Source organism: Varanus komodoensis, unplaced genomic scaffold (genome assembly GCF_004798865.1).
Source record: "Varanus komodoensis strain SLA01 unplaced genomic scaffold, ASM479886v1 scaffold34_1, whole genome shotgun sequence".
NCBI lineage: Eukaryota > Metazoa > Chordata > Lepidosauria > Squamata > Varanidae > Varanus > Varanus komodoensis.
This window is the reverse complement of record NW_025335854.1, coordinates 1,493,705-1,519,431: the sequence shown is the minus strand read 5'-3', so window position 1 is coordinate 1,519,431 and position 25,727 is coordinate 1,493,705. Positions and strand designations below refer to the sequence as shown.

The 25,727-nt window shown below is 38.8% G+C and overlaps 2 protein-coding genes across 5 annotated transcripts in view; one reads left to right on the top strand and one right to left on the bottom strand.

Moving 5' to 3' along the window:
- The window catches only part of CDC73 (cell division cycle 73), a 127,996-nt gene that overhangs the window by 57,252 nt on the left and 45,017 nt on the right, over positions 1-25,727 (top strand). Inside the window, exon 10 of the mRNA XM_044439335.1 lies at positions 1,618-1,682. Within this exon, the coding sequence (XP_044295270.1) occupies positions 1,618-1,682 (65 nt within the window). The remainder of the gene's footprint in view (positions 1-1,617; positions 1,683-25,727) is intronic.
- B3GALT2 (beta-1,3-galactosyltransferase 2) lies at positions 15,240-24,329 on the bottom strand. Of its 4 annotated transcripts, XM_044439337.1 has the most exons (5): positions 22,920-24,329; positions 21,550-21,654; positions 20,171-20,319; positions 18,996-19,149; positions 15,240-18,280 (listed from the first exon to the last, which is right to left on the bottom strand). In XM_044439337.1, exon 5 carries the CDS (start codon positions 18,153-18,155, stop codon positions 16,887-16,889), a length of 1,269 nt encoding a protein of 422 aa, XP_044295272.1. In that variant the 5' UTR covers positions 18,156-18,280; positions 18,996-19,149; positions 20,171-20,319; positions 21,550-21,654; positions 22,920-24,329; the 3' UTR covers positions 15,240-16,886. The 4 variants fall into 4 exon arrangements, with proteins under 4 accessions (XP_044295272.1, XP_044295271.1, XP_044295273.1 ...); XM_044439336.1 differs by lacking the exon at positions 18,996-19,149; XM_044439338.1 differs by lacking the exon at positions 22,920-24,329 and having other exon boundaries at positions 15,240-19,149; positions 20,171-20,354; positions 21,550-21,759.

The following is a 25,727-nucleotide window of genomic DNA, read 5'->3' as shown; positions in this document are numbered from 1 at the left end:
TTCTTATTATTGTACGTTTTGTTTCTAAGGGTTGTACCCAAATGGCTACATGCCAGTGGAATGGAAACTGCAGGCCAAATGGTTTCCCCTTCCTCATTGCAGCCCACCACATGCTCCAGATCTGCTCCAGAAGATTGGGGATCCCACCAGAGCAGATTTGGGTTGCCCACGGTGGGCTGTAAGGGGAGGTGAACACAGGAAAGTTTGTTTATATAACATTGGATTTCACAGTCCAGCCCATTTCTGATGTGATGAAAGGAAGCAGGGCAGCTGTTTTTTTCTACAAACTTCTATCTCTAAGGTGCAATTTGTGCATATATATATTTTTAGCCCCCAATGAAATTTTCATAGATCAGTACCTGAAAACCACATGTAAATTGTATACAGTTGCCTACATTGTACAAGTTGGTTGGTTCTGCTCAGTTCATGCTAGAGCCACATGGTTTGTGAATACTCATTTGTGCCAATTTCATTACTGTTGAGCAAATGGGCAAATCACAGTCCATCTTAAAGACTGATTGCTTGCACAAGGCTAACAATCCAGTTTTTCACATTGTGAAAAATCATACAAATTCATCAGATTTTACCCCCCCCCCCCACAAATCTTCACACATCCCTAATTAGCAGCACCCTGTAATATTAGGGGACAGTGAATGGTAGACATATAAAAAGAAGCAAATATACATATATGAATATAATTATTGCTACATTACACTTACCATGCAAGGAATCTAAAGTGACTTACACGGTTCTCCTCCTCTCCACATTATCCTCAGAGCAACAACTTTGTGAGGTAGGTTAGGCTGCGAGTGTTTCCTTCATAACAGCAACCCCAATGGACAAATTGCAGAAAGAGAATGAGGACATGAAGATTCCTGCTGCACAAACTCTATATGTGCCAAGAGTTGGAGGGAGTCCATAACAAGCCACACCCAATTTTCTGTTAGGAGTAATGTAGCTTACTAACTGAATAATCAACTCAAAAGTGTCTGGCAGGTGTGTGAATTGAGCTGATCATAGATTGCTTGATTAGAAGTGGAAACGGCTGGCACGCTGCAGGCAACGCATTTTCATACCTGGTCACCCAATTGGTTGTATAATCCATTTTGTACGTATTGCCCTGTAATAACAACCCATGGGCAATACGTACAAAATGTTGGCTTGTGAAGAAGCCTACGTTCATAAGCTAACAACAACAACCAAAATTAGTTCTCTTTTTTGGATGTTTGTTCTGTAGATGCACAAAACAACAATGCAAAGCAACCTATTTGCAAATTAGGCCATGTGTCTCAAAGGCAGCAGAATATAAATACAAACAAATTATTTCCAACACCCAGTAGTGGGGATTATTCCGAGTAGTTCCAGGCTATTTTAAGCACTAAAAACGAGATACTGTACCATCTAAAAGATTATTTGGCTTCACATAAAATGTTACTGTTACTGATTTTAAAATCACATAACTAGTTTTTCTTTCATTAACAGTGGTTCAAAATGGATAGCACTGCTTTACCATTTTGTTGCCATGTTTGATTTGATAAATTGTGTACAAGGGCTTACTTTTTTGAAAACTGGAGATTTGCCCAACTGTTAACTTTTTTTTTTTTTTTAATTTCACAGAGACGGAAGGTTTCAAGATTGATACCATGGGCACCTACCATGGAATGACACTGAAGTCTGTAACGGTAAGTTGGAAAAAAACTTGCGGTGTTTTGCATGGATTTTTTCTTCTCCTTCCTAAACTGGGAAGTGTCTGTTATATTAAAGGGCAGCAAACAAAACTAATTTCTAAGCAATGCTAGAAGTGTCTTGACTTTCTCCTCTTTCGATATTGTTGAAATCTCTCGCTCTTTTCAATACCGTTCTTTCTAGAATGACAGATTTTATACCAGCATAATTTTTATATATATAGTTCTCTGTCACAAGGGTACAAATTGAATAATGGAAGTTGTACATAAAAAAGGAGGAACATCCCTTTCAAATGACTTGATGGTTCATTTTCATGTAGATAGTTTTCCCCAGCAGCTGAAAGGCGTGCATCCCTAAAATGGAATTTCAGGCTGTGCTTGTCTTAAATTGTCTGCTTTTATGGAAGTGGTTTGAGCTTTTGCAAACAAATGCTGTTTTGATCTGCCTGCAAGTAGGACAGATGCTACAGAACCAGTATAGAAGCATCATTAAGGACTTTTGCCATCTGTATGCCTATACAAATCTGATGAATAGATGGCACTAAACAGTCTCCAAAAATCTGTGCACCTACTTCTACTTTGCTCTCCTAATTTGAACATAAAATAATGCCTGGAATGTAAATGTCTCAAAGCCAATTAAAGCACACTTGTTTAAACTTTCCCCTTATCTAATAAAATTGGTCCTTAAGATTTTACTAGCATTTTCCACTCTTTAAAGATTGGCCTCTAGTTCAATTTGTAGGCTTACTTTAAAATGACTAATTGGTTTAGGGCTAAATCTACATATTGCAAAGAATACTACTCAGAGCATTCGTAGACACTGTTAATAAGCAAAAGACATTAAGTTATTGAAGCTCTTTGCTATTAGTTGGGGAAATAAGTGGCAAGTATCCTAACATCAACATCATGCCTGTAAAAGTTGGCTTAATACATTTATATGATGGCTGATAGTGTGTTGCTTCTATTTTGTCAATACAAAATGGGACACAAAACTATGCTTTGCTTTCAGAAAAAAAATGACTTTTTAAAAAGCTGTTCTTGGACAAAATTTTCTGAAAATCTATGGAAGGCAGCTAAAGAACATGCCACTTGATAATGTGCATGCCCCAGGTTTACTTCAGGGGTTCCTTGCTTAATTATTCCTGCCTAATTTTTTATATGTTGCTGGTATATGTGCACGAAGTATCCACTTGATTATTTCAATCTTCTGACATGGCAAGTAGGTCTCCAGAAAAAGTATATTAGTTCTACTTTGTCAGGTATGGCCAAAATGAAGCCACTTAAGAGAACTTCTAGCAATACTTCCTGACTAAAAGGAACTCCTTCCTGAGTGAATGGTCTGTTTGCTAACCGTGGTGATTGTGGGCTGTATTTACAGCCAAAGCCAATCATGGTAATCTTGGCTACCAGATTTCAGATTGCTCTGGAGCTCTTAAGGGCCACCATCCCTGTTCTTGAGTATCATCCAGTCGCTTAAGGATGCTGTTGGTTGTGTATGGCAGGGTGTTGAACCTCATTCAGCATACAGACTTAGTTCAACATTGGAGACGCTGCTAGGGCTGCATTCCAATGGACAGGAACGTGCCAAAATGGACATCCTGTTTTAGCTGAAAGTTCTTAGTGGCAGTAACTGATCCTTTGCAGAACCTTATTTCAGTTCTTTGAGAATGAGATAAATAAGCACAGATGCTGGGAAACCACCTGACTATGGGTAGGTGAAATGGGCTGTCTCGGGGGCATGGAAATGGCCATCTAGGGAATCTTGAAGGTCTGAATTTGGCACTCCACGTGGACCAGTTTTGTCTCATGCGACTGAGATGCAATATCCCTGCTGAGAATTCTCTTTAATAGAATGTATGGGCTTTCCTTAAAAGGAGGGGTGTTCAGAAGTTAAGAGATGGGACCACAGCAACAGCCTTGCAGTATTGTACTGTTGTTGCATGCATAGTTAAGGAAATTGTCCCAGCTAGATGGAATGGTTAAAATGATCTCTGGAGAGTAGCTCCATATACATATGAACCGCTGAAGGAATGTTTGGCATTATAATGCCATTGGACCTTTTAATCCTGGTTTACCATGTTACCCCACTCAAGTGTTGAAAATTTTATGACAAGGTTATATGAAATTTAGAATGCTGTTTGGAAAATATGGCTTATCATTAACTCAGATTTCAAAGGCATTATGGTACAGAATTTTTAGCTCTTTCATGAAAGTTAAGTGCCTGGATTTTTTTTTCTGCCTCCTTATTATCAATGATGAGCTTGTGCAAAACTTCTTACAACTTTGACAGAACAGATGGCAGAGGGTTTTTTCCAAGTTGTCCTGGAATGGTTCTTACTTAATTGGCATATCTACTTTCTGTATTGGATATTTTAATGAATTTTGGTTGCTGAATTATAGCTTTCATTATTTTTTGGGTAGGTGATTTATGCATATTAAGGATGCCTCTTTCTTTCCTTCCTTCCTCTTTTTCCTGAAAAATGTCCTTTGTTTTCTGGTCTGCTACCACTACCACAGTACTTTAAAAACATTCTAGCTAACTCTGTACATAATATACTATCTATATCTTTTTATACAATGTAAAGTCCTTCATACGTTTATATTTTTTCTTTCTGTAAATTCGATTATAAAATCCCTATTCTCTTTTTTTGGAGTATTTTTTTTTTAAGTTTGCAAGCTATAGCAGGGTTTGGAATATGGAAAATGTGGGGTTGATTTCTATTTCTTATATTAGGTTTATAGCTTGTTCAGTTTTAAGACTCAGTCTCTTATATTTATTGCTAATCCTAAGACATGCATCTGGGACTTGGAAGACCCATGCTGATACTGTCCACTGCCATATGAGGGAATAAGTTTGGTTGGAATATGAGGGAATAAGGCTGGAAAGGGCCTCAGCCTCATGCAAGTGCAGGAAATCCACTTCTATGATTCTTGATAAGTAGCTAAGCTGCTACTTTGAAACTTCTGGGAAAGGAGAGTAAAAACAGTGCATACCATTTGTAAAGGTTCTAAATAGATAAAAATTGATTTAAAAAATCTGCTTAGACTGTGCTATGTACCTTGCCTTGAAGGCAGAAGTTCCAGAATGGGAAATCTAGTTACATAGTGATAGCTTTAAAAGTTTCTTTGTAAAGTTGATCACAATTTAATGAAGCGGAGAACTGGGTAAAGAAAAATGGGCAGTAAGCAAGCACAAATTATGGTTTGGTTGGTTCTTAAAAAGTTAGCCAAACCAAGCAGTCTGTCTGCTTATCTTATCATGTTAGAATGAGGTGGTTTAGATGTATATAAAAAGCTTTATATACATCCTAAGAAAGTATGAATCAGAAAATAGTGGAAATTGTCCTAAACTGATCTGATTTAGCATACTTGTTTGAAATATTTAGAAAACTAAATTGTGTGTTGTATTCAGAAGCAGCTGAAATATTTGATCAGGGAAAATACTCAATGAAGCACATGTAATATAGCTCAAACAGATTAAACGCTTTACTTAAAATAATTTTTCAAGTGGAATGCTTGCAAATATTTTAAAGACATGACAGGGATAGAATATATTTTTCTTACATTAGTTTCTAAGGGGTGAAATGAAAACAGAGCCAAACCAAGATACTGTGATGCCTGCGACTGGGGGAAAATGGTGCCATGTTATGGTGAACAGAACCCCATGCTGGCTATGTTTATTTTTGGGGACCCAGGAATCTTAAAAGGGTTTTTCTTGCTTTTTGGCAGTAATAATTCAACAGTATTACTCTAAATAACTTGTTTCCATTTCATGCCCCTGAAATTAGCTACCTGAAGTGGCTGCATCACTCTGCCTAACAGCAAAGCTGGCCCTTACTGAAATCTATTAATATACTGATTTGAGTATGACTGAAGGAGTAAACATTTATGTGCTGCATAGTGACAGTCAAGTGGGAAAAAAGTTCATTACAATTTTCATATTTTTGAATTGACATATATTGTGTCCATTCCAATGTTTAATTTGACCTATAGTGTATCATTCATTATATAGCTAATTCATATTATTAAACAGTGCATTTCTAAAGGTGTGGATGAACTTTTCAAGGGTCAGTTCTGCTGACACTCTTTTCAGAACCTGTTTTGAAAATTCCGGTGTGGACATTTGCCAGAAATGCTGTAAACTTTGTTCGTTGTGCTTTTTAATATAGCAAAGCTCAGCAAGTACAAAGTACTGCATTTTTATGTTTCATTGTCTTGCTGGTGTCACAGTGTCATGCTCTTAAACAGTTTCCAAGAAAATATATATATATATATATATATATATATATATGGAATGCTTATACTTAAGATAATTAGCAGGCATACATATTGCCAGAGATACAAACACCAGCTAATATATATAATGGTTATAAAGTTACATTTCCCCTGAGTACAATACAATATGGACAGGGAAAGGAAAACAAGACAATATAATACTATCTTAAATTTGTTGCAAGCTCTTAAGGAAAATAAATTTGATTCATAGGACCACTTCCTACTCTGAGGTGATTTTCCAGAAGGTAAGGGTAATGTGCTAAACCCAAAGGTAGAAATTGAGATATTCCCACCTCCTGGGAATGCAATGCTTAGTGGTATAGGACAGCTGTATACTCCTTTTGGTGAGTTAAAGGTTTACACAGTCTTGGCAGTCTAGCAACAAAGTAACACTAAAGCTTTCCTTGGCAAGCCTAGGGGAAAAAATAGAAGGTATTTCAGTTTATTTTTAAAAATAGACTTGTATTAAGCTGTTGTATTATTATCTGCCATGCATATTCTGCCATAAATTTCTTTGAGGAAGACTTTAAATGAAGCTTTCTGATAAACTGAAACAAAGCATGGCTTGACAGATCTGGAACATCAGAGCTCCTCCTTTCATCTCTTTGCTTATGGGTTGCATCGATGCAGCCCTCCTCCGCTTTTCACCCAGCTCTTGTGAGCAGAATTGTGTTAATTCCAAAGTGTAAGTTTTCGAGCATTTTCCTTCCAAAGCAGTTGTCATGCTTTCTTGTTGAGCCATATAAAATCATTTTAAATAAATTACTCCCTCTAATAGTGTAGTTGGGAGTGTGTGCTTTCAGGGTTATAACCAAATTAAGGGTCACTGGGAAAGAGGGAGGTTTAGCATGCTTGAGGAAATTCCAGGTCTTGCAATACAAGTTTGAAAAACTGAACAAAGTAATTCAGTGAAAGCAGCCCAGTGAGAACTGGAGGGGAATGGTGAGTGTTAGTTGGAAAAGACAAAGCAGTTGAAAAAAAACTGAAAAATTGGGCACACTCCACATGTCAGAGTTTCATTGCAGGTCCCACTTGTCCATGTCTAAAAGAGGAACAGATGATCCTGCATTTGAATTTTGTTTGCTTGTGTAGTTAGAATTTTTGTCTGGGATTCAGAATATCTGTATCCTGGTTCCTGCCTGGTCCTAAAAGTACTGAGTGAGTTTGAGTCAGTTGCTGATGTCAATGTAACCTACCTCATGAAGTTGTAAAATGCGGAGGAAGAGACCTATGTTAGATACCTTGTATTCTTTATAGGAGGTGGATAAACAAGCAAAATATAAATGTAGTAATAAATAAATATGAATACATTGAAAAGATGGACTGGAAAAGTGCATCTGTTGTAACTCAGATCATAAACTTTACAGATCTCTTGACAAAGTCAGGCAAAATGGCTTTTTATTTGTTTGCTTAATTTGAAGGATCAAATGCTAGAGCATACAAAAGTATCCCTTTCAAATGCTTTCAACTTCTGTTTCTAAAGTAGTTTCTCAAGGCTTCAACCTATGTGCTGAGCAGTTGCTGTTATAATTCAGGCTTAATGCTGAAGTGTTCATTGCAATGCATAATTAAGGCTTTCCTTTATGATGTTTCAAACTGCATAGTAACATTTAAGGTGTCTGATTGCTGTGCTTTATTTTGATGCTGTTGAGACCTTTGCTGACTACACTTGCTTTGGATGGGAACACTGGAGAGTTAATGCTTTATAATACTTGCTTTGTTTGCAAATATAGCTGAAAATAAATGCAGGTAAATGCAGACACTCCCCCAAGACTGGAGATTTTCAGCCCTGTACTAGTTCACCAGGAGAAGCCATGTAATGTTAAGCCAATTTGCAACTCTCCACCTCTCACTTTCAAGGGATTTGTGACCTCTCTGACTTATTTATGTATTTAAAACATTTTTCTGCTGCCCCCATTGCAACAAAGCCTCTGGGCGGCTCACAATAAGAACAAAATATAACAAATTGTACAATAAAAAAACTTGGACTTGCACATTCCTTCCTGCTCAACAGTTCTTCCTATCAGCTGAACATTCTGGGATATTACCCAACAGCCATTACATATGAGCTGACATTTTATTGGAGGTACAAATGAAGCTACCAGTATCATAATAGTATTATTCCAGGAAATGGAACAGCCACATTTGGAATAATGTTTATGGCTTTGATCACTCTCATATAACAAAAATTAAAAATAGGGCATGAGAAAGATGCAGGGAAAGGTCAGCAAAGGTGGCAATCCTGTGCACACTCAGTTTGGGAGAAAATAGCATTATATGTGATAGGATTTACTTTTGAGTGGATATGTGTAGGATTGCATTGTTGAGACACTTTGGAGCAATCAATGTGCATGGGTCACTTTAGTTTAGGGAGGGAAAAGCCATAGAGATGTGAGTGAAATGCTCAGATTTTGAAAACTGATGGGAACCAATCAGAGCCTGGCTCGTAATAGTGACTCTAGAAAGAGGACATAAAATAAGGATTAAAGAATGGGGTGCTTCTGAATATGCTCAGCACAATCGAGCATATTTATAATCAGTAGTAGAATAGTACTTAAATTTATAATCAGTACTAGAACTAAGCTGAAATTACCTTTCTCACAAAAATCCACTTTTGATTTGCCCAAGTATTCTCTTTCTGCGATTTAACTTGCAGTAGAAGGAAAGCTTTTAACTTGCTTCTCTGCTTAGATAGTGCAAGTGAGAGGACTTTGCAGATTTAGCACGCCCTATGGACTCACAGTAGTGGGGACATACCTCCAGCGTCCCTCTTGCATCACCACATGCACACACAAAGATGACCCCATTGTGCTGCTACTCCCCCCAGAGCCTGCGACACAAAACAGTAGTGATTTTGACTACTGCTAGTTTGTAGGCAAGGATTCAGCTCCCCTTCCTCTTCTTAGAGGAATGCTTTTGGAGCACAATACCCAAAGGCAGGCAAAAATAGTCCACAGAACCAGAACACCCATATACCTGCAGAGAGAATCCAGAATCTTCCTGAGACTCCTAAAATATAAAAGTGAAGGGAAAGAGGGGGTAGCCAGCCTACCTGCAGTGCAGGCAGAGACAAACGGTTATGCCGATAAACCACCACTGCCTCTAAAAACCCAGTCAGCCTGAGCCTGGATACTCTTGAATGTCTCAGGACACACTCAGGGCACAGAAGTAAGGGTCCAAGACCGCACCCTATATTTCCAGACCTGTGAGCCCAAAAAGTTACACTAGAGTCTTTGCTGGCAAGTGCCAAGACAAAGAGTATGGCATCCCCAGACAGAGCACCTTGAGATATTCATGTTTTTTCTTTAGCAGTATTTGCAGCTTTCCCACTGCCACAGGGTCCTGCTCCCCTAACCCCAACTGTACAGTATATAGTGTTTGCTACTATCTGGAGCTTCAGGCATCTGGTAGGGGGTTTGGAAGCTACCCACTATCCAGATACGGGGGCTTTTTTAGATAATGGAAGAATTTAAAATTATAATAGAAGACTAAGCTGTCATTCTTTGTTACATAGAAATACTATATTATTTTCGCTTTCATTTTCTATAAATTAAAAATGCATTCCTATTAAGTGCCCTCCCGCACCTTGAGATCGGCAACAGATGCCCTTCTCCGGGAACCCTCTGTGAATGATATTAGGAGGGTGAGTACCCGGAGGAGGGCCTTCTCTGCGGTGGCGCCCCACCTATGGAATGCGCTCCCCAGAGAGGTCCACCTGGCGCCGCCATCATTTGTTTTTCGGCACCAGGGTAAGACCTTTTCATTTAAAACTTATTTTAAGTGTTAATTTATTATGTAGGATTTTTAAAATTTTTAAGCCAAGATGCACCAGGTTTTAATATTTTTAGTGTATAATTTTTGTATGTTTTTGTTTTTGTTGTGAGCCGCCCTGAGGCTTTGTTGCGATGGGGGTGGCATAGAAATGTTTTAGATAAATAAATAAATAAATAAATAAATAAATTGAGGTTGGCCTTAATTAGGGGTGCAGTTCTGTGTATGGTTAGACAAAAATTTCCTAAAACTCACAGCATTCTCTCACATGTGTACAATTATGGCTAAAGCCTTTTTGTTGGTCTGCGCATCCACAGAGAATAGGAATTGGAGAAAATACGCATCCACAGAGAATAGGAATTGGAGGTAGGAATCCGCTTTAAAGTATTTCAGAATGATCAAAATAATGGTGTTGAGTTTCATTTGTTTCAAATGAAATACAAATACAATACAAATAATTGTGTCAGAAGAGTTTCATTGTTTATCTCTCCATTAAGGAATTTTAGAAATCTAGTCAGGGAGTACCTGTGAGTTGGAGTAGATAATGCTTTTAGGCTCAGGGCCCCATTGGGTGTTGGGTGACCCCCTGGAAGCAGGAAGTCTCTGTATATCACAGAGACTGGTCAGCATCCAGGCAAATAATTCTGTCTTAGAAAGTAATAAGAACACAGGTCTGTGCTGATGAGATTTTGTCAATGACTTTTCTGGGGTTTGGGGCATTTGGGGGTAGTTTGTGGTGGCCATGCCATGTCATGGCGGCCTGCCACACAAGGCTTGTCTGAAGCCCATGGGTTACAGTTGCCACACCAACTCCAAGGCTTTAAAGGTCACCTTTGCAGTCCACGTGTCCTCAGTTTTTCCATGCATCCTTTCAGCCAAGGTGTTGTATGTAAACCCTCAAGGCACCTGGAGGCATGTTGCACTTTGGCTTCCTTTATTTCAGATGCCTGTAATGAAAAGGCTTTAGAAGCCAACCAATACTATTGGCTGTGTTACTTTTCTGTTGTAAATTTAATGGGTTTCTGTTTTATGGTTGCTGTGTTGATAAGACTTAACTCCCGCTGTAGCCTGAGGGGAATGGTTAATATGCAGCAATTTTGAGTTACAGATCAGTTAGCTCCTAAAGTCAACTACGGCCTTACCATCGTTCAGATAGTGTTATAGTGAAGCTGTCAGATTTTAAATACTTAGGAAAGAGCTCTTATAACTGTTTCCATGGTGATAATGTGAAGGCAACATGGTAGTTTCATCTGTATCATTGTTTGGCTAGATCCTTTTATAGTCTGTGAAAGGATGGTACCATTCTATAGTCAGGTTACATCCCTTTGAACTACACCACAATAAATTGGGGCAGCAATTAACATTCCCTCCTCTAAATGAAAATGTACTTCAACATTAGATATAGCATGTCTGATGTGTTCTTGCCTCTTTTAGTTTAATATTCATTGTCTGATTTCTGTGTAGATTAGCAGTGGTATTAACAACCTACTATTATGCTTTCACAGTCATTTCTTGCTCTACTATTACCTCTGCTCCGGGTGTAGTTAAGTATGCCTGCAATCAGGGTAATTGTAAAACTATTTCAGACTTCCACCTTATGCCTCCTCATCTGCATGGGCAACTGCGTGGAACTTTTGAAATATTTTAGATGTGTTAAGAAAAGCAGATATTTAGTCTTCTTTAAATTATCATAGATTACAATTAATCTCATTAGGCAGCAATGTGTTGCACAGCTTTATTTATACATGCACAACTTTTGCTTGATGTCCTTGTTCACATGGACAAGGAACTTGTCTGTTAACATTTGTAATGGTCAACACAGGTTTTAGGCCAGGTTGAAACTTAGTCATGCACACAGCAGACACATGAACTCTACTGTCCCGCTAATTGGGAATATCTGCTGATCATTTGCAATAACTAGCTAAAGCACCCATTTAGGGTCCAGAGGCATGAACTTTATTTTGCAAGCGGGGGGAGGCTGCACACCTGACTAATGGGGGGGGGGGCTGAGACTGAGATGAGCATCCCAAACTCCTCCTAAGGTGACATGGTCTGCTGTTCATGATGGCTTCCATCTTGTCAGGATTCAACTTCAATGAGCTTACCGACCACTAGAAATCTTCCAGGGCTGTTCACTTGGGCAATGGCTTGAATGAAAAAGAATAACTGTGGCATTCCCTACCTAATGCTGGATATCTGTAGGATACTTCCTTCCTAAAGCAGGTTGCCTTTAAGTACAGGATAAGACTTGGTTTGTTGTAATGAAATAAAAGAACAGTCAGGGTTAAAAAGAGATTTCTTTTTCAGCCGCATGGCACACAGCTGGTCAGCAGGTAGATTAAGATTTGGTCATAATTCTCTGGTTGTTTGTAGTAGATTGGCAAGGGTTTCTGATTCCTGATTGTCCAACTATAACAACAACTAAAACTTCCCCATCCCAAAAATTAGGTTACTGAAGAAAACACTTGGAAGAAAAGCAAGACTAGATGTTCATATGGAAAGATACAGGAGTTAGATTGTGGTATTTCTCACAAGGTCTCAGGCTGAGCATCACAGGCCCCTGTTTCTTCTTTCTCAGTGATGCTTGAGCCAATAATTTGCACTTGATTTTGGTAATAAAATACCGTGTAGAATCTATATTGCAGATCTTGTAAGCCTCTAGTCTGCTCACCCTGACTCTGATGCACATAAATACTCCCTTAGAAAGAATAAACAATTGACGGCTGCTAATAGATTTCAGTGTCTAATAGGTACAAACTGAGCTGTCTTCAAATGGTATCAAGTAGCAAACCAAATGGATAGTGTGATTATTTTGCCTAACCTACTAATAATTTAAAATATAGCTAAATACAGAGGGCAGGTTTGCAGGTAACTACAGCAAATTGTGGGTCAGTCACTTAACCTATGTTTTGCTGTGGAGTGTACCAGTCACATCCTATTGCCATTTTGCATATGCATCCTCTGATTGTGCTGCTCAGAGGTTGCTTTGTGTCTGAACCTGGACACTAAAGGTAAATCGTGTGTAAAACAACCCACAGTTAACCTAGCGATTACTTAAACAACCCAGTACTGATCACCCTACAGGAGTTACTTAATGACATATATCTATTGCAGCAATGCCTAGGTATACCTAATGTGCATGTGCATGCTCTCTCTGCACACATTGGCTAAAACACTTTGCCTCTGTGAAGAGGGTAAGATTTGGGATACCAGAATTGAAGTAAGTACTTGGCAAATCGTCGGTTAATTAATTGTGTAAATCAGCTCAATGCTTAGCACAGTCTGTGTTTAAAACAGTGTGGGAAAATTAGTGAAAACTGTTCTCTAAGATACTGGTAGCCCTCTGGTTACGAACGTCAGGGTAACGTTCGAGCAAGCAGTATTTATGAATGTGTAGACTGTCATAAACCCTAAAAGAATATCTCCAGCAAAAAGCCACGGTACCTCTAGGGAACTGTGTGACCCATTTGGCAGCATGTCATCAGTGGCCACATAGTTCCCCAGAGTACAGTAATCATGGCATTTCGTTCTGCGGCGTCGGCTTGAGTGTACCCAAGCCAGTGTGTCTTGGGGCACGATTAGGGCACATGGTTCCCCTTTGGTTTTTCTGTAGCATTTGCCCTTGTAACCAATCACAAAGGAAACTAAAGCAGAAAAGATCCTAACACGGAGAGGTTCACAAAGGTTTACGGTACAGTTGCGGAGGCTCTCAGCTGCTGCAAGGGCATTTATGATGAGAAAAAGAAAATGGCTGAATGAACAACCCTTGATGCCTACTTTAAGAAGGCAACTTCAGTGGTAACCCCCCTCCTCCCAGCAGCACAATCAAACCGTGCCTCTCCAGCGCCAGGACCCTCTCCATCATCATCAGTTAGGCTTAATGTTACCTCCAGAGTGTTCTAGACATTCTTTTATTTGTTTTTTACAATACTGTATACCTGTACACATACATACAGGTTCTCCCTCTCTTCAGAATCTCTGGGTACTGTACGGTTGATTACTGTACTATTATCCTTATTACAATGCTGTATTGTGTTTAAGATGTTTAGTGAATATGAAGGTGGCTTACATGTCCCATTAAAGTCCAGTGGGCCCTAAATCCCTCTAGCTGGTTTAGGTCTGAATCCAACCACTGAAAAGGGGAGTGCGAGGAAGAACCATGTGAAAGAGCAAGTTCTGTACTTGCTACCTTTGTTTGTAAATACCCTTCAGAAATTTCCTCTTCTTAAAATTTGTCCTTTTCACTTTTAAAACAATGTGTCCAGGTTGGGATGGACAACTTACTAACTGAACTGTTACTATTTTGCTAAAATTGTTACTTTTTAGCTACTATAAAGCTAAATCAGTTTTGATTACTGTTACCATAGTTGTTTGGTTTTCAATTATACTTTATTACAGTTTGTTTTGCTTTCAGTAAGGTTGCAAAAAGTGGTTTTGCTAGCAGTAGATGATCAGTTTGCATTGAATCAGCATCTTTGATCATGAATCTAATTTACAGACAGAAGCAGATTATCTGTTTTTTTAACCAGAACTGTCCACGTGCTGCTTTTATCTTCAGTCTTCTAAAGCATGACTTCTCTTATCTATGTGGAGTTCTTTTGTTGTGCATGCACATTGAGCAAGCACGTCAAATCACCTTTGCTAAGCTGGAAAGACACTGGCCTTTTAACTGAATAGGTGACCCCACGTGGAAGCAGAGCAGCGGCAGTACTTCATAGGCCCCTTCCAACTCTACTACTATTCCACCTCGTTCCATTGCATTCCAAATACTTTTAAATAATTTGACTTATAAAAGTAAAGGAATTCTGATTTTTGGTGGGGGTGTGGGATGCTGTTGCCGGTGCACTGTTCATTTGTAGCACTAAGCCTTGCTCCCTAAATAAATCCTCATTAGCATCAGTATATTGACTTTCAGTGCCAGGTACATGTACTGTATATAAAACCCCTCTAGCTCATTTTTCTTTTAATGGGTTCATCATTCAGCATTCACAATACCCACTAAAAGTCAGTGAAGCAATTTCCTCCAAAGCTGGGAACAAATTCATGATTTTTAATTTGGTTGTGCCCAAGTAATAATTATACAGAGATATGCTTGTTCATGGGTGGCAACAATGGACAATAGCAGGATCTTATGAGAAAGTTTTTGGACGTATTTCAGTTAATCTGAAAGCCCTCTACATATGATAGAAATAGCCTTTGCAGTTCTTGTGTTTTAGTGCACTTTCTAATGTGATTCTATTGGCACGAATAATATTCTAGTATTCTATGCTAAAAATGATGCTTCCAGTGATAGTCCTACTGTTATCAGAGACTTTGCATAGCCTCTTTAGAGGTTGTTGCATGGTTCAAAAAGTAAGTTGTGTCATTGTGCCATTTCAGTGTTTTTCCACTGGTAGCATTATTTGTGTACAAGTATGTCAGGGCTACAAGTTTTAGGGTTCAGGTTAGCAGAATAACAGCTTGTATTCAGACATCCTGAGAGAAAGTTTTTGTTTATTTTGATGAGGTTTGGGGAATTGTTGTGGAACTTTTAAGGAAGAGTATCCTGCAATAAATGGTGAAAACTTGGCTGATCTCGTTCCATTGAGTGGATATCATAGTGTAATGCAAAGAGTTTGGGGAATGTTTATAATGAGGCTGAAAAATATCACATAATGGCACTTTTCTGTTTTGCCTTTAGGCTTCTTAAATAGAATCTCTTGAACTCTCACAGCTGGCTAGGCAAAGAAAGTTATAAAAAATAATCAAATACCTTCTTGTGTCATGGAGTCTGTAAAACCGTATTGTCTGTAAGATCCTAGTATGGTTAGGAGAAATGGAGCAGAGACTTCAGTCATTTGGGGTTACCATCAATGGAGCTTTTTGCTGACTTGAACTTGAAGATCTACCTTGGCTTCAGCAAAACAGTGTCATGCAACCCTTCTGTATATGCCATTGATTAATGTTTAAAAATCCTCTTATTCATGGCAAAGGAAGGCTCAGGGTTATGGCGACATGCTCAGGAACTACTCAAGAACACTCCAGATACTTTATAAGAAAGAGATCATGCAAGGGATGTCCTTCAAGGACAGTGACTTGTGCCCCCATGTCCTGTCTGGGGAGAAAAGCACCGAAGCAGTTTCCATGCTGTGGTGCCCAGTTGAAGAGTCAACATGGAAACTCCTTTGGACTCATTCTAATGCTATGAGAGTATATAGACAGTATCAAATGAGTTTCTTCCACAGAGTTTTAGCATTGTAGAGTAACAACTGGTAAGAGGCTCCTGTAAATTACATTGTAAAAGTACAGATGGATGGCACGAGGGGTGCCTAAGTTGTTTTTAATATTATGCAGATTGTGAATCTTTTACAAATGAACATATGGACACAACTGTAACATTTAGGGTATATTCCCACAGTGGTTTGTGTATATAGCCCCTCTGTATTTTGATAGCTCAGTATAGTATGAAAAGGAACATTCAAGATACTATAGCATGTTACTTGCCACATGACACTGTGCCATCAAGTTTAGTAATGACAGGCTTGGTTTCAAATTGTTACTCTTTACTGAGAACATTTTAGCCAAGTTATGATCAGTATGAAGTTTGTATCAGGGTCTGCCTGTTTTCTTATAGCAAAACTCTACATTTCTGTAGAAACAAAGGGAGCCTTTAAATATGTATTAACACTGATGATCCCATAAAATCATGGGCTCTGGAGTAAATACAGAGAATCTACTTGTGCACAAGGTTGCTTCAAAATTGTAGTATATATTTTCTTGCTGCATTTCTGAATGTTAAAATTAGACATCTTGGACATTTCTTTTTAAAAAGGAAAATTCGTATGGAATATTTGCGCAGTTAATTTTATTGGCACATAAAATAGCAACTGTACCACCAAACTGTGCATGCTTATTATTGCACATTAACACAAGTACCTTGAGACCGTTTTTCTCTTTCTTCTCAAATTTGGAAACCTTTTGGTTAATACTTCCATTGTAATATTGTTTTCAAGAATTAGATTTTTTGTTTTAACATAAAAAAATAATTTTCAAACATCATTAAGTGCTTGGTTTTGTCCCTCTTAAGCACTTTTTTTTCACTGTACATGCTTTCAGCCACTTTTATTTATTTTTTTACAAACTGCACATGGAATACTTTTCAGAGCAGGATCCCTTCTAGTGGAGTTTACGATGACGATACTTGCCCGCTTTTTCTTTTGCTGAGTTGGCACAAGCATTGTGCTTATTCTGTTGTAAATGGTTCCAGTACTTGATCAGTTCACTAGGCTGGAACTGATGGGAGGTAATTAGGTGACTGTATTTACAGCTGGAATAAGAAACCCGCCAGTGATTGAAGACAAATTCATTGGGAGGAGGCATTGGGTCAATTCGCAGTTTGGCAAGGCAGATGCCCACATATACATCCTCTAAGTGTAAGCGTCTGATACTTAGTGAGACCTTAAATATTTTTTCTGCTAAATCACCAGAAAACACATAGCCAGTCCCAGAGCAGAATACAGGGTAGCGTTCACTTGGATAAAGATCAGGTGGCATATACCACTTGCTATCTTTGTTGCGATTGGGTGCATAACCCCTCATTAGATAGCCTGTAAAGTATTTGTGCCGCAGAGGCAATTCTGGTTTCAGAAGCTTATGTATTAAATATTCTGTATTGACAAACATGTCACTGTCAGTTTTCATAACGTATGGAACATTTGGGCAATAGGTGGCGACCCAGTTCATCCCCATAAGTGTTTTAATTGTTAGGTTGTAATATGTGTCCAAGTACTCTTGTTGGATAATGTCGTGGTATTGCCTGCTTTCCTCCAGGATGGCTCGCTGAAGGTATCCATTTAGCTTAACACTTAAACCCAGCAAAAAAATCCGAACAATTTGGATCCCAGGTGCCAGGCTCTCATTCCCCCAGGTTTGTCTGATAGCTTGTCGAGCTTCCACTTGACCTGGTTCTGCAGCTATGAGCAGTATTAGAAATGGGCTTTTTTCCTGGCATTTTTCAGGTTCATTGATGATATACTTGAAGTGATATGAAGTTGGATGTCCAGTTCCTCTCGCATTGTAAATACTCCCATTAGCACTGAGTGTGTTCTCCAAACCAGTAACTCCTTGAGGTGACAGTTCTGTATTGTTGGAGTTAGTAATAGTCTGTGGCCTGAGGGTCTGAGGAACTGCATCCTTCCAAATGGTCCTCAGAGAGCTGAGGTTTGTTTCACTTCTCGTTGATCTAAATCCCCGTGTAGTGTAAGCCACAGGGTTTTCTTTGAATCCAGGTCTGCCAGGCAGCCAGTCATGCTGATTAAAAAGCAGAAATATAGCAAAAAGGAAAACAAGTGAGAGTAGACCAATGAAGTGGGTGCGAAATAGGGACCGCTTGGTATTCCAGGTCATCTTGGCAAAGCAGCAGTGCCGCCGCCTCCACTGAAGCATGTTGTAGGTATCCAATTGTGGGATGCGCGAATGACTGAAGCAAATGCTTTCTTTCCTTTTGGATCCTCCACTATTTCCTGGAATTCATCTTTGGCCATAAGCAGATGAGTAGTGAATGACAAGCTCTGCAAAAGTCAAAGAAGATTTAGTGAACAAGTGTTAAAAACATGCCCATCCTCTTGTGTGTAGCTTAGGAAAGACTACATGAAGTAGCAGTAAGTCTGAGGAGCATTGCTGTAGCACTTAATGGTAGTTCAAAATTTATATTACTACTGATATTTATTTACTCACAAGCCAGGAGCTCCTGGCTATTTACTTTCTTTTAATTGTTAGGAAAGTGAGTCTAAGGCAGACATTTGTCCAAAGCCAGGCAATGAGTTCCTAGCTGAGGAGGATGCAAATTCCTATTCCTCAAATCTACCAAACCTGGTGCTTCTGTTTGTCTACACAAGGGAGAAATAAGTTGCAAAGGAGTGATAATAGCTTCAGTGTAAAATGAAATTGTTGGCCATCTTCAAGTTCTTTTCTTTTCAGAGTTCCTCTATGGGTACCATTCAATCTCTGATTATGGATATTGCCTTTTTAAAATTATTTTGATACCAAGGGCTTTACCCATGTTAACGAATTTCCACACATTTTCTTAGAAAGAAAAGAAAAAAAAAGAAGTAGCTTACTTGGTCAAGAAAATGTGAGAGAACTTGAATTAGAGCAATGAACTGCAAATATTAGAGTATTAGCAGGTTCTTCAGAAAGGCCAGATATAAAGGTCTTGATACTAGATGGAAAGTTTATTGGCGTTAATTAAAACTGATTTGATATGCAGTAGGTACTATGGCTCACAGTTGGAGGCCGTTTTGTTGCAAAATGATCATGTATTGGTAGTGGGACAGACGGTGCAAGGTTGATTATAGCCGAGTTCTGTTAGGCACAGTACACTGCTTGGCTTGTTTCCATGGGTTCCTGTGATGTTCACAAAGTCAGTGAGAAGATGCACCTGTCAAAATTAATTTTCAGGGTCCAGTTACCTCACTGCAGACTCCTACAGTATTAACATATCCACAACACTTTGGTTAATACTTATGCCTCCTTAACCATTGTTCCCTGTAGAACAGCGTACTATTGGCTTTTCCTGATGTCTGTTGTGACTGAGTACTTTTAAAGAGACGCTTTAGTTACCAATGGCTGTTGCAATTCAGCAGAGATTTAAGTCTGTGCACACAAACGTGAACTGACTTCCCTGTTCTACTCCCTCAGTAGTATTTAACGTGAAATGAAATTAATGAACTTTATGTAGGCAATTTCCTTTTCTTCAACAATCCTGGAACTGTGAAATAGTGTTCATTTAGAAAATGTAGTTGGCGCACTTTCTGCATGTTGCAGACTATAATCTAAACTTTATAATACATTTCCTCCTGTTATTCCCCTTTGGTATTCAAGAGCAGAGTCAATATGGCAGTTTTGTGATACCGCATATTAAAATCCAATCACATCATCTTTCCAATGAGTCTCTCATTGCATGCCATGAATTCATTTGTGACTTTTTATCAATTTGTTCTAATTTATTTCAAAACCCTAGGGTTTTGAACAGGAATAACAGTCTCAGAGGGAAAAAAAGAATCCCTTTTACGTAAATGTGTAATTTATTCAATTACTTTGCTATCTCTCAAAACCAATATTTGGATTAATTTTTATTTTATTTTAAAAAGTTAGCGATGTGTTGCATAGCTAATAACATCTTTAGTAAAAATCAGTTTATAAGAGGGGAAACCTGGCACTGAAAGGGATGATAACATTAATATATAAAGATGGATGCTGCTGAAACATGTACTTAAATACTCACATATGCTAAATAAGTAATCTCAGTAATAGCAAATCTCAGAAATAGCAAAAATGCATAATTTAAAACAATTAGGGAAGGTTGAGCTCTTTATAATTTCAAATGGACCAAATTAGGGAGTTTTTAGTACAGCATAGAACACATTCAAATATTTGCAGTGTCTTGATGGAAGTATTACCTGTCATTCAGAACAAAAGCTGTATTTCATCTTACTAACCACCACTAGGAGGAGCAGGTGGGGGGTTTATCCTTGAATTGTGGCATGCAGTACATCCTGAAACTTCTGAGTTCTGCATTAAGGTCTTCGGTGCTTTTTTTCCTGTGGAACTAGAATATACTCAGTTACTACTAAAGAGGGCTTCCTGTGTTTATAAAGTACTAGTGTACCTTTTAATGCTGATTTGAATCCTCAGATAACACTATATAAAATAATACTCCAACAATTTCTGGTTCTAATTATATATTAATAGATAATCTTTGTTTTCAGTGGTATATATCTTGTGTTTCAAAAAACAGTTATGTAAATATTTCAACCCTATTTTTAAAGGGGTTTGTCATAATTGAATGGCTCTTCTTAAACAATTCCTTGCTAGAAATGGATTAGCACACTTTAAGCACAATTGTTAACTGGTGCAAATGGATGAAGCAATAGGACAACGGAAGTATGTAGGAGAGATTTCTGTTCAACAGTTTGTTAGAACTAATTTAAATTCACTGTGTTTACAATAACAATTCTGTTTGGTAGAGGCATGATATATTTAGGATTTGTTTCACTGCTTGAGCAACTGCAGCTTGAGTATTGTTATCAGTACATATGGAATGCACCAGAAAGATTATAATATTTGTTCCTGGCAGCCACCGTTCTCTCACTGATGCCACCCAGTTATATTCTAATGATTTAATATTTAACTAGTTCTGGTAGTGCATTGTCAAAAATAAATTACATAAAGCATTGAGGATTATTCTGGTGAAACTTGGTAACTGTTGAAAAACCAGCAAGTGTTCTATTATCAACAATGTAGGATTTTGATTTTGTTGTGCTTCTAGCTAGTAAATGGTGAGTAGGTCTTAGTTTCCTATAATATTTGATCTATCCACTATGCTGCTGAATGTTGCTCTAAGACATAAGTCAAGGTATATAAGTTAGGTGGTTTCCTAGCATAATATGAAACAATTGTGCCTTTGGAGCCAAGCATTATTCGACATCACATTGGGCTTTTCTAGTCCCTCGAGCCCCCTGAAAGCCACTGCCAGGGGTCAGAAGACTGCAGAATGGCATGAGATAAAGGGAGATGAAGCCAAGGATTCCCCAGCACAGTGTTTTTGTCTCTTTCTCAGGCATACAATATGCCGGCACTCACAGATGGGCCTCTTTGGATCCTGGCCTGTGTTACAAAAGGGTAAACTTGTATGCCAGATATCTCCTTGAATTTCAGTTCCTCATCCTCATGATGGCTATTGATATGAGCATTGCTTTGTTTTGGTTATTGTTCATGTACATTTAGATGCTTATATTTTCTGTAATTCTTGTGAGCCAACTGTTTTGTTGAAACTTACCAATTTAGAAGGGAAGCTTGAGATCTGATGGGCAGAGAAAGTGAGCGCAACTGTATCATGCAGGGCCCGATATCAGAGTCCCGACATATCTACATTAATAGTTTTCTGCAAAAGTGAAAATGTCCATTACTCATTTTAAGATCCCAGCAGCTGAACAATACAGGTTTTTGAGTGAGATTTCTTTAGAGTTATGCATGTGTCTTTTATGTTCCGGTATGCATATCCACATGCTATTTTTTATATTGCTCTTATTCACCTCTTGAGTGCAGCCTTTTAAATCAGGCTTCTCCACTAAACATAGATTAGTTTAATGCATGTTAGTTTTTCCTGAGGCAAAGAAATTATGTTCATGTTTATCGCTGTTTAATGGTTTAGTACTGTTTTTGGGGTAGATTTTTGAGAAGTACTTGACCACTGAAAGATTATTAGGCTGGTATGGATTTGAGTCATAAATTTTTACTGTAGATAAGTAACCTGAGTTCCCTGTCAGTTCTTTATCCATAAGCATCCCAAATCTACTAAGCTTAAAATATTGAAAATAGTGGCAGTTGAATTAAGCTAGCTGCTTTCTAACAGTTAAATAACCCCAACATCGCATGGTAAGCAGAACTTGGTATGGTGTGGCATATGCCCCATCTAGAAGGAAACAGCCTAGGGAGACTTTGTTCTGAGATTCCGATGGGTATTAATATTACTCTTGGTCTTCAAATCATTGCAATGCAGGTGCTCACAACTCACATCACTCTCTTTTTATATTTGGAGCCAACATTTTTGAGGGGTGTGTGTGGGGGAGGTCAAACCAGGCGTGGCTGGTATATTAATCAGATGAGACTTGGTGTGTTAGGGTTTAAAGAAGGAATACAAATGCTGAAAAGCGGTATTGGACTGAGAATTAGACTGCCGAGTCTGTCATGATGGGTTTGAGTGTGTGTCACATCACAGTTTTGTTAAAGGGTGTTTTAAAGGTGATAATGGATAAAAATTAAACCTGACCTTATTTGATCAAATCTGATCATTAAAAAAAAACATAACAGAATGTGAAGGTAAATTTCTCAAGACTATACAATTACTACAGATAGCTACATTATCCCCCTTAATCCTCCTCCTCCCCCCTCACTCCTTTCGCAATCCTCCTCAGCCTTCACATCTGACTATAAGTGACAGATTTATTAGTGCAAATGTAGTGGCATCCTCTTTTTCAGCTGAGCTGTAAAAATAACCTTTCCCCTCCCTCACTGCCTCCCTCCCCCCAATATATATCACCATTCATGGAGCATTCGCTCTAGCTTCTATAGGTGGGGATGACAATGCTCTGTATCTGCTACCAGCACATGCAGTTGAATGAAATGCCGTACAGCGATCAGACATACCTTCCTTTGTCAGGCCATTTGTAGTGAGAGGATTATGCCCACTGCAAGTAGTTTTGGCACGCCATCCCTTCAGCCAAAAAGATGCCATCAGCCATGCGCACATCTCCCCCCCAGCAGCCTGCTGCCTGCGACTGCTTTTCAAGGTATCCCGTGTGTCCATCTGTATGCCTCCTGCTCTGCTACCTTGCCTGCTCACCAGCTTGCTCGTCTTGTTTTTTCTGTAGTCATCTTTCAAGAAACGGAAGCAGCACTTCTTGTTTCCATTCTGACCAGCATTGTCTGCTGCTAACAATGGAAGCATTGAAGCTTTTTACCGTTGGTGTTTCCCTTGTTGGACAATGCAGTGCTGTGTTCTCTCTTCAGTATCCATATTTCTTTTGGCAAAGCCAGGCAGAGCAGCAAGAGCTAGAATCGGGAGCTGTTCGCTTGCATTTGATAAAAGGATTTACCCTTCTTCCTTCATTGTTGCTAGGCAGTAGCCAAAAGGGACAACTGAAGGGGTGAAAAAAGGTTTTAGCTGAAGGTTTTGTTCTGCAAAATCTAATCCATAGTTCCTCGGCTGCTGCACAGGCAGGCAGCAGTTTAAATGTGGGCTTTGACAGATGCTGTCTTCTGACAGAGCAGAATTTCACGTCATTGCTTGGCTGGGTCCCACGTGATAGTTTGCATTCATTTGGATTGAATCTGAAGGCAGCCAGAGAGCTTACTGCTTTTGCTTCAGTTGGAAAGAAGATATACATCCAGTGCCGGAGCAGCACTTGATGAATAAAATGTGAGGGTTTTCACGATGATGATCAAATGGATTGGATTTTTATTCCACTCCCTTCCTTTGATGTAGGAAACCTTATCATTGCCTAAATATTTCTTGATGTTGGATGTTAGCTTTGTGTAGCAGCACCCTAGTTGTGGAACTCCCTCCCCCGGGAGCTTAGGCTAGCCTCTTCAGTATCTTCTGGATGGCTACCCAAGGCAGGCTGCTCTGATGAATTTTTAACAGTTAATGCTGTTCTCGCTTTTTAATCCTAATTCCCTAATTTTAAAATTTGCTTTTGTATTGCTATGTATTTTAATATTTGTTTTTTTTCTTATCTAACCCAGCATTCATTGAACATATCCAAAAATATTCCAAAATGAATCCAAGCACATTTCTGCATTGTATAAGTACCACAAGCTGATTGAAATAATGGCTTGTAGCACTCTTCAGAAGCTGTTTGTTTTTAGCAAGTATATTGTGTGACTTAGAAAAATCACTTCCTGCACTCTCTCCACCCTTGATTGCATGTGTGAAACTTTGTGATGGGGTTAGAGTAGTCCAAACATCTTCTAGTGAGCTGATTTTCCATTACGTTGTAATGTTAAGCATAATTACAAGTTCAGCACTGAAAATAGAGGGAAGGTAATTGACTGATTTTTCTAGTCCTCTGTTAATAAGCATACCACCACTCTACTTTCATGCTGCTTAAGCACCTTGCCTTGCTTATCCCTCCTCCTCTTCCTTTTTTGCCAAGACTTGCAAAATTCATACTGAAAATCCATATATATAGTGCACTATCTGATAAATGGGTTTTACAAGCTGAAAACAAAAAAGTAGTCCATGGAGAAGAGAGTAGAATTATATATAGAATGTACTTGACAATTTGCTTAATATGCGCAGTGCACAATTTATCTAAGAAATTGGGGAAGAACTTTAAATTTTGTAATACCTGACTTTGGAAAAAGTTACTATAACTTTTATAGTATACATAACAGTTATACTATAAGGGTTAAATAACAGTTAATGATGAGGAAAGTACAATTCTTGTAGAATAGCTCTATAAAGGAAGTTTCAGTCAAGCAGAACAGAGAAAGGGAATGCAGGGTACTTTCTGCACAGGAATCCAAAATTCTCATTCCCTAATAGTGCACAGTTTTAAAACTCATGTAGCAAAAGTACATGAGCCTCAACTTACGAAATATTTGTGTGGCGCCACTGATTATGATTGGTGCCCATTGTTGAAATGGCCTGCCTTCCCTGTACCAGACCAAGAAGCAGGGACCTGGAAATGTGTGTAGGCAAACGTGGGCATCTCAATCCACTTGCACTGATCACAATTGCCAGTGCTCTTTGTACTATATGAGCATTTTACACATGGTCCAGTTTTTGGCTCCGGTGTTTAAGCTAAAGTATGAATTTTTATTTAGCCAAATGAGTGTCCCGGAATTTTCTGCAGTATGGCGGTTAAGCTGATGAATTACACCATGGGCATGACTTGACTTCCCCAAGCAGCATGTTATGGGTAAATCGCCACTATTTCATAGTTCAAAGGAAGGCAGGCCATAAAAGTGAATTTTAGCAGAGGGGGAGAGAACTTGAGCTGGGTGTGGTGATAGCTGCGTGGGAAGGAGACTCACTTCACATAATTGCGGGGGTTGGTAAGCCCATTGTGGCGTGTCACCCACCCTGCACATGCTAAGTATATTTAGTCGCATAGTCTCCTGTTTCATGCTACTATGGCCGTAGCAGCTTGCAACTGTAGGGAAGCAGCTACACAAAACCCATGAATTTATTTTATTTTATTTTATTTTATTTATTTTATTTTATTTTATTTTACTTTTTGATTTATATCCTGCCTTTTTCCTACAAAGGGCTCAAGGCAGCTTACATCTCCTCCTCCATCTTATCCCCACAACAACCACCCTGTGAGGTAGGTTGGACTGAGAGTCTGTGACTGGCCCAGAGTCACCCAGTTGGCTCCATGGCTGAGCGGGGACTGGAACCCAGATCACCTGAGTCCCAGTCCCATGCTCTTAACTGGCTCTCCTCTATTT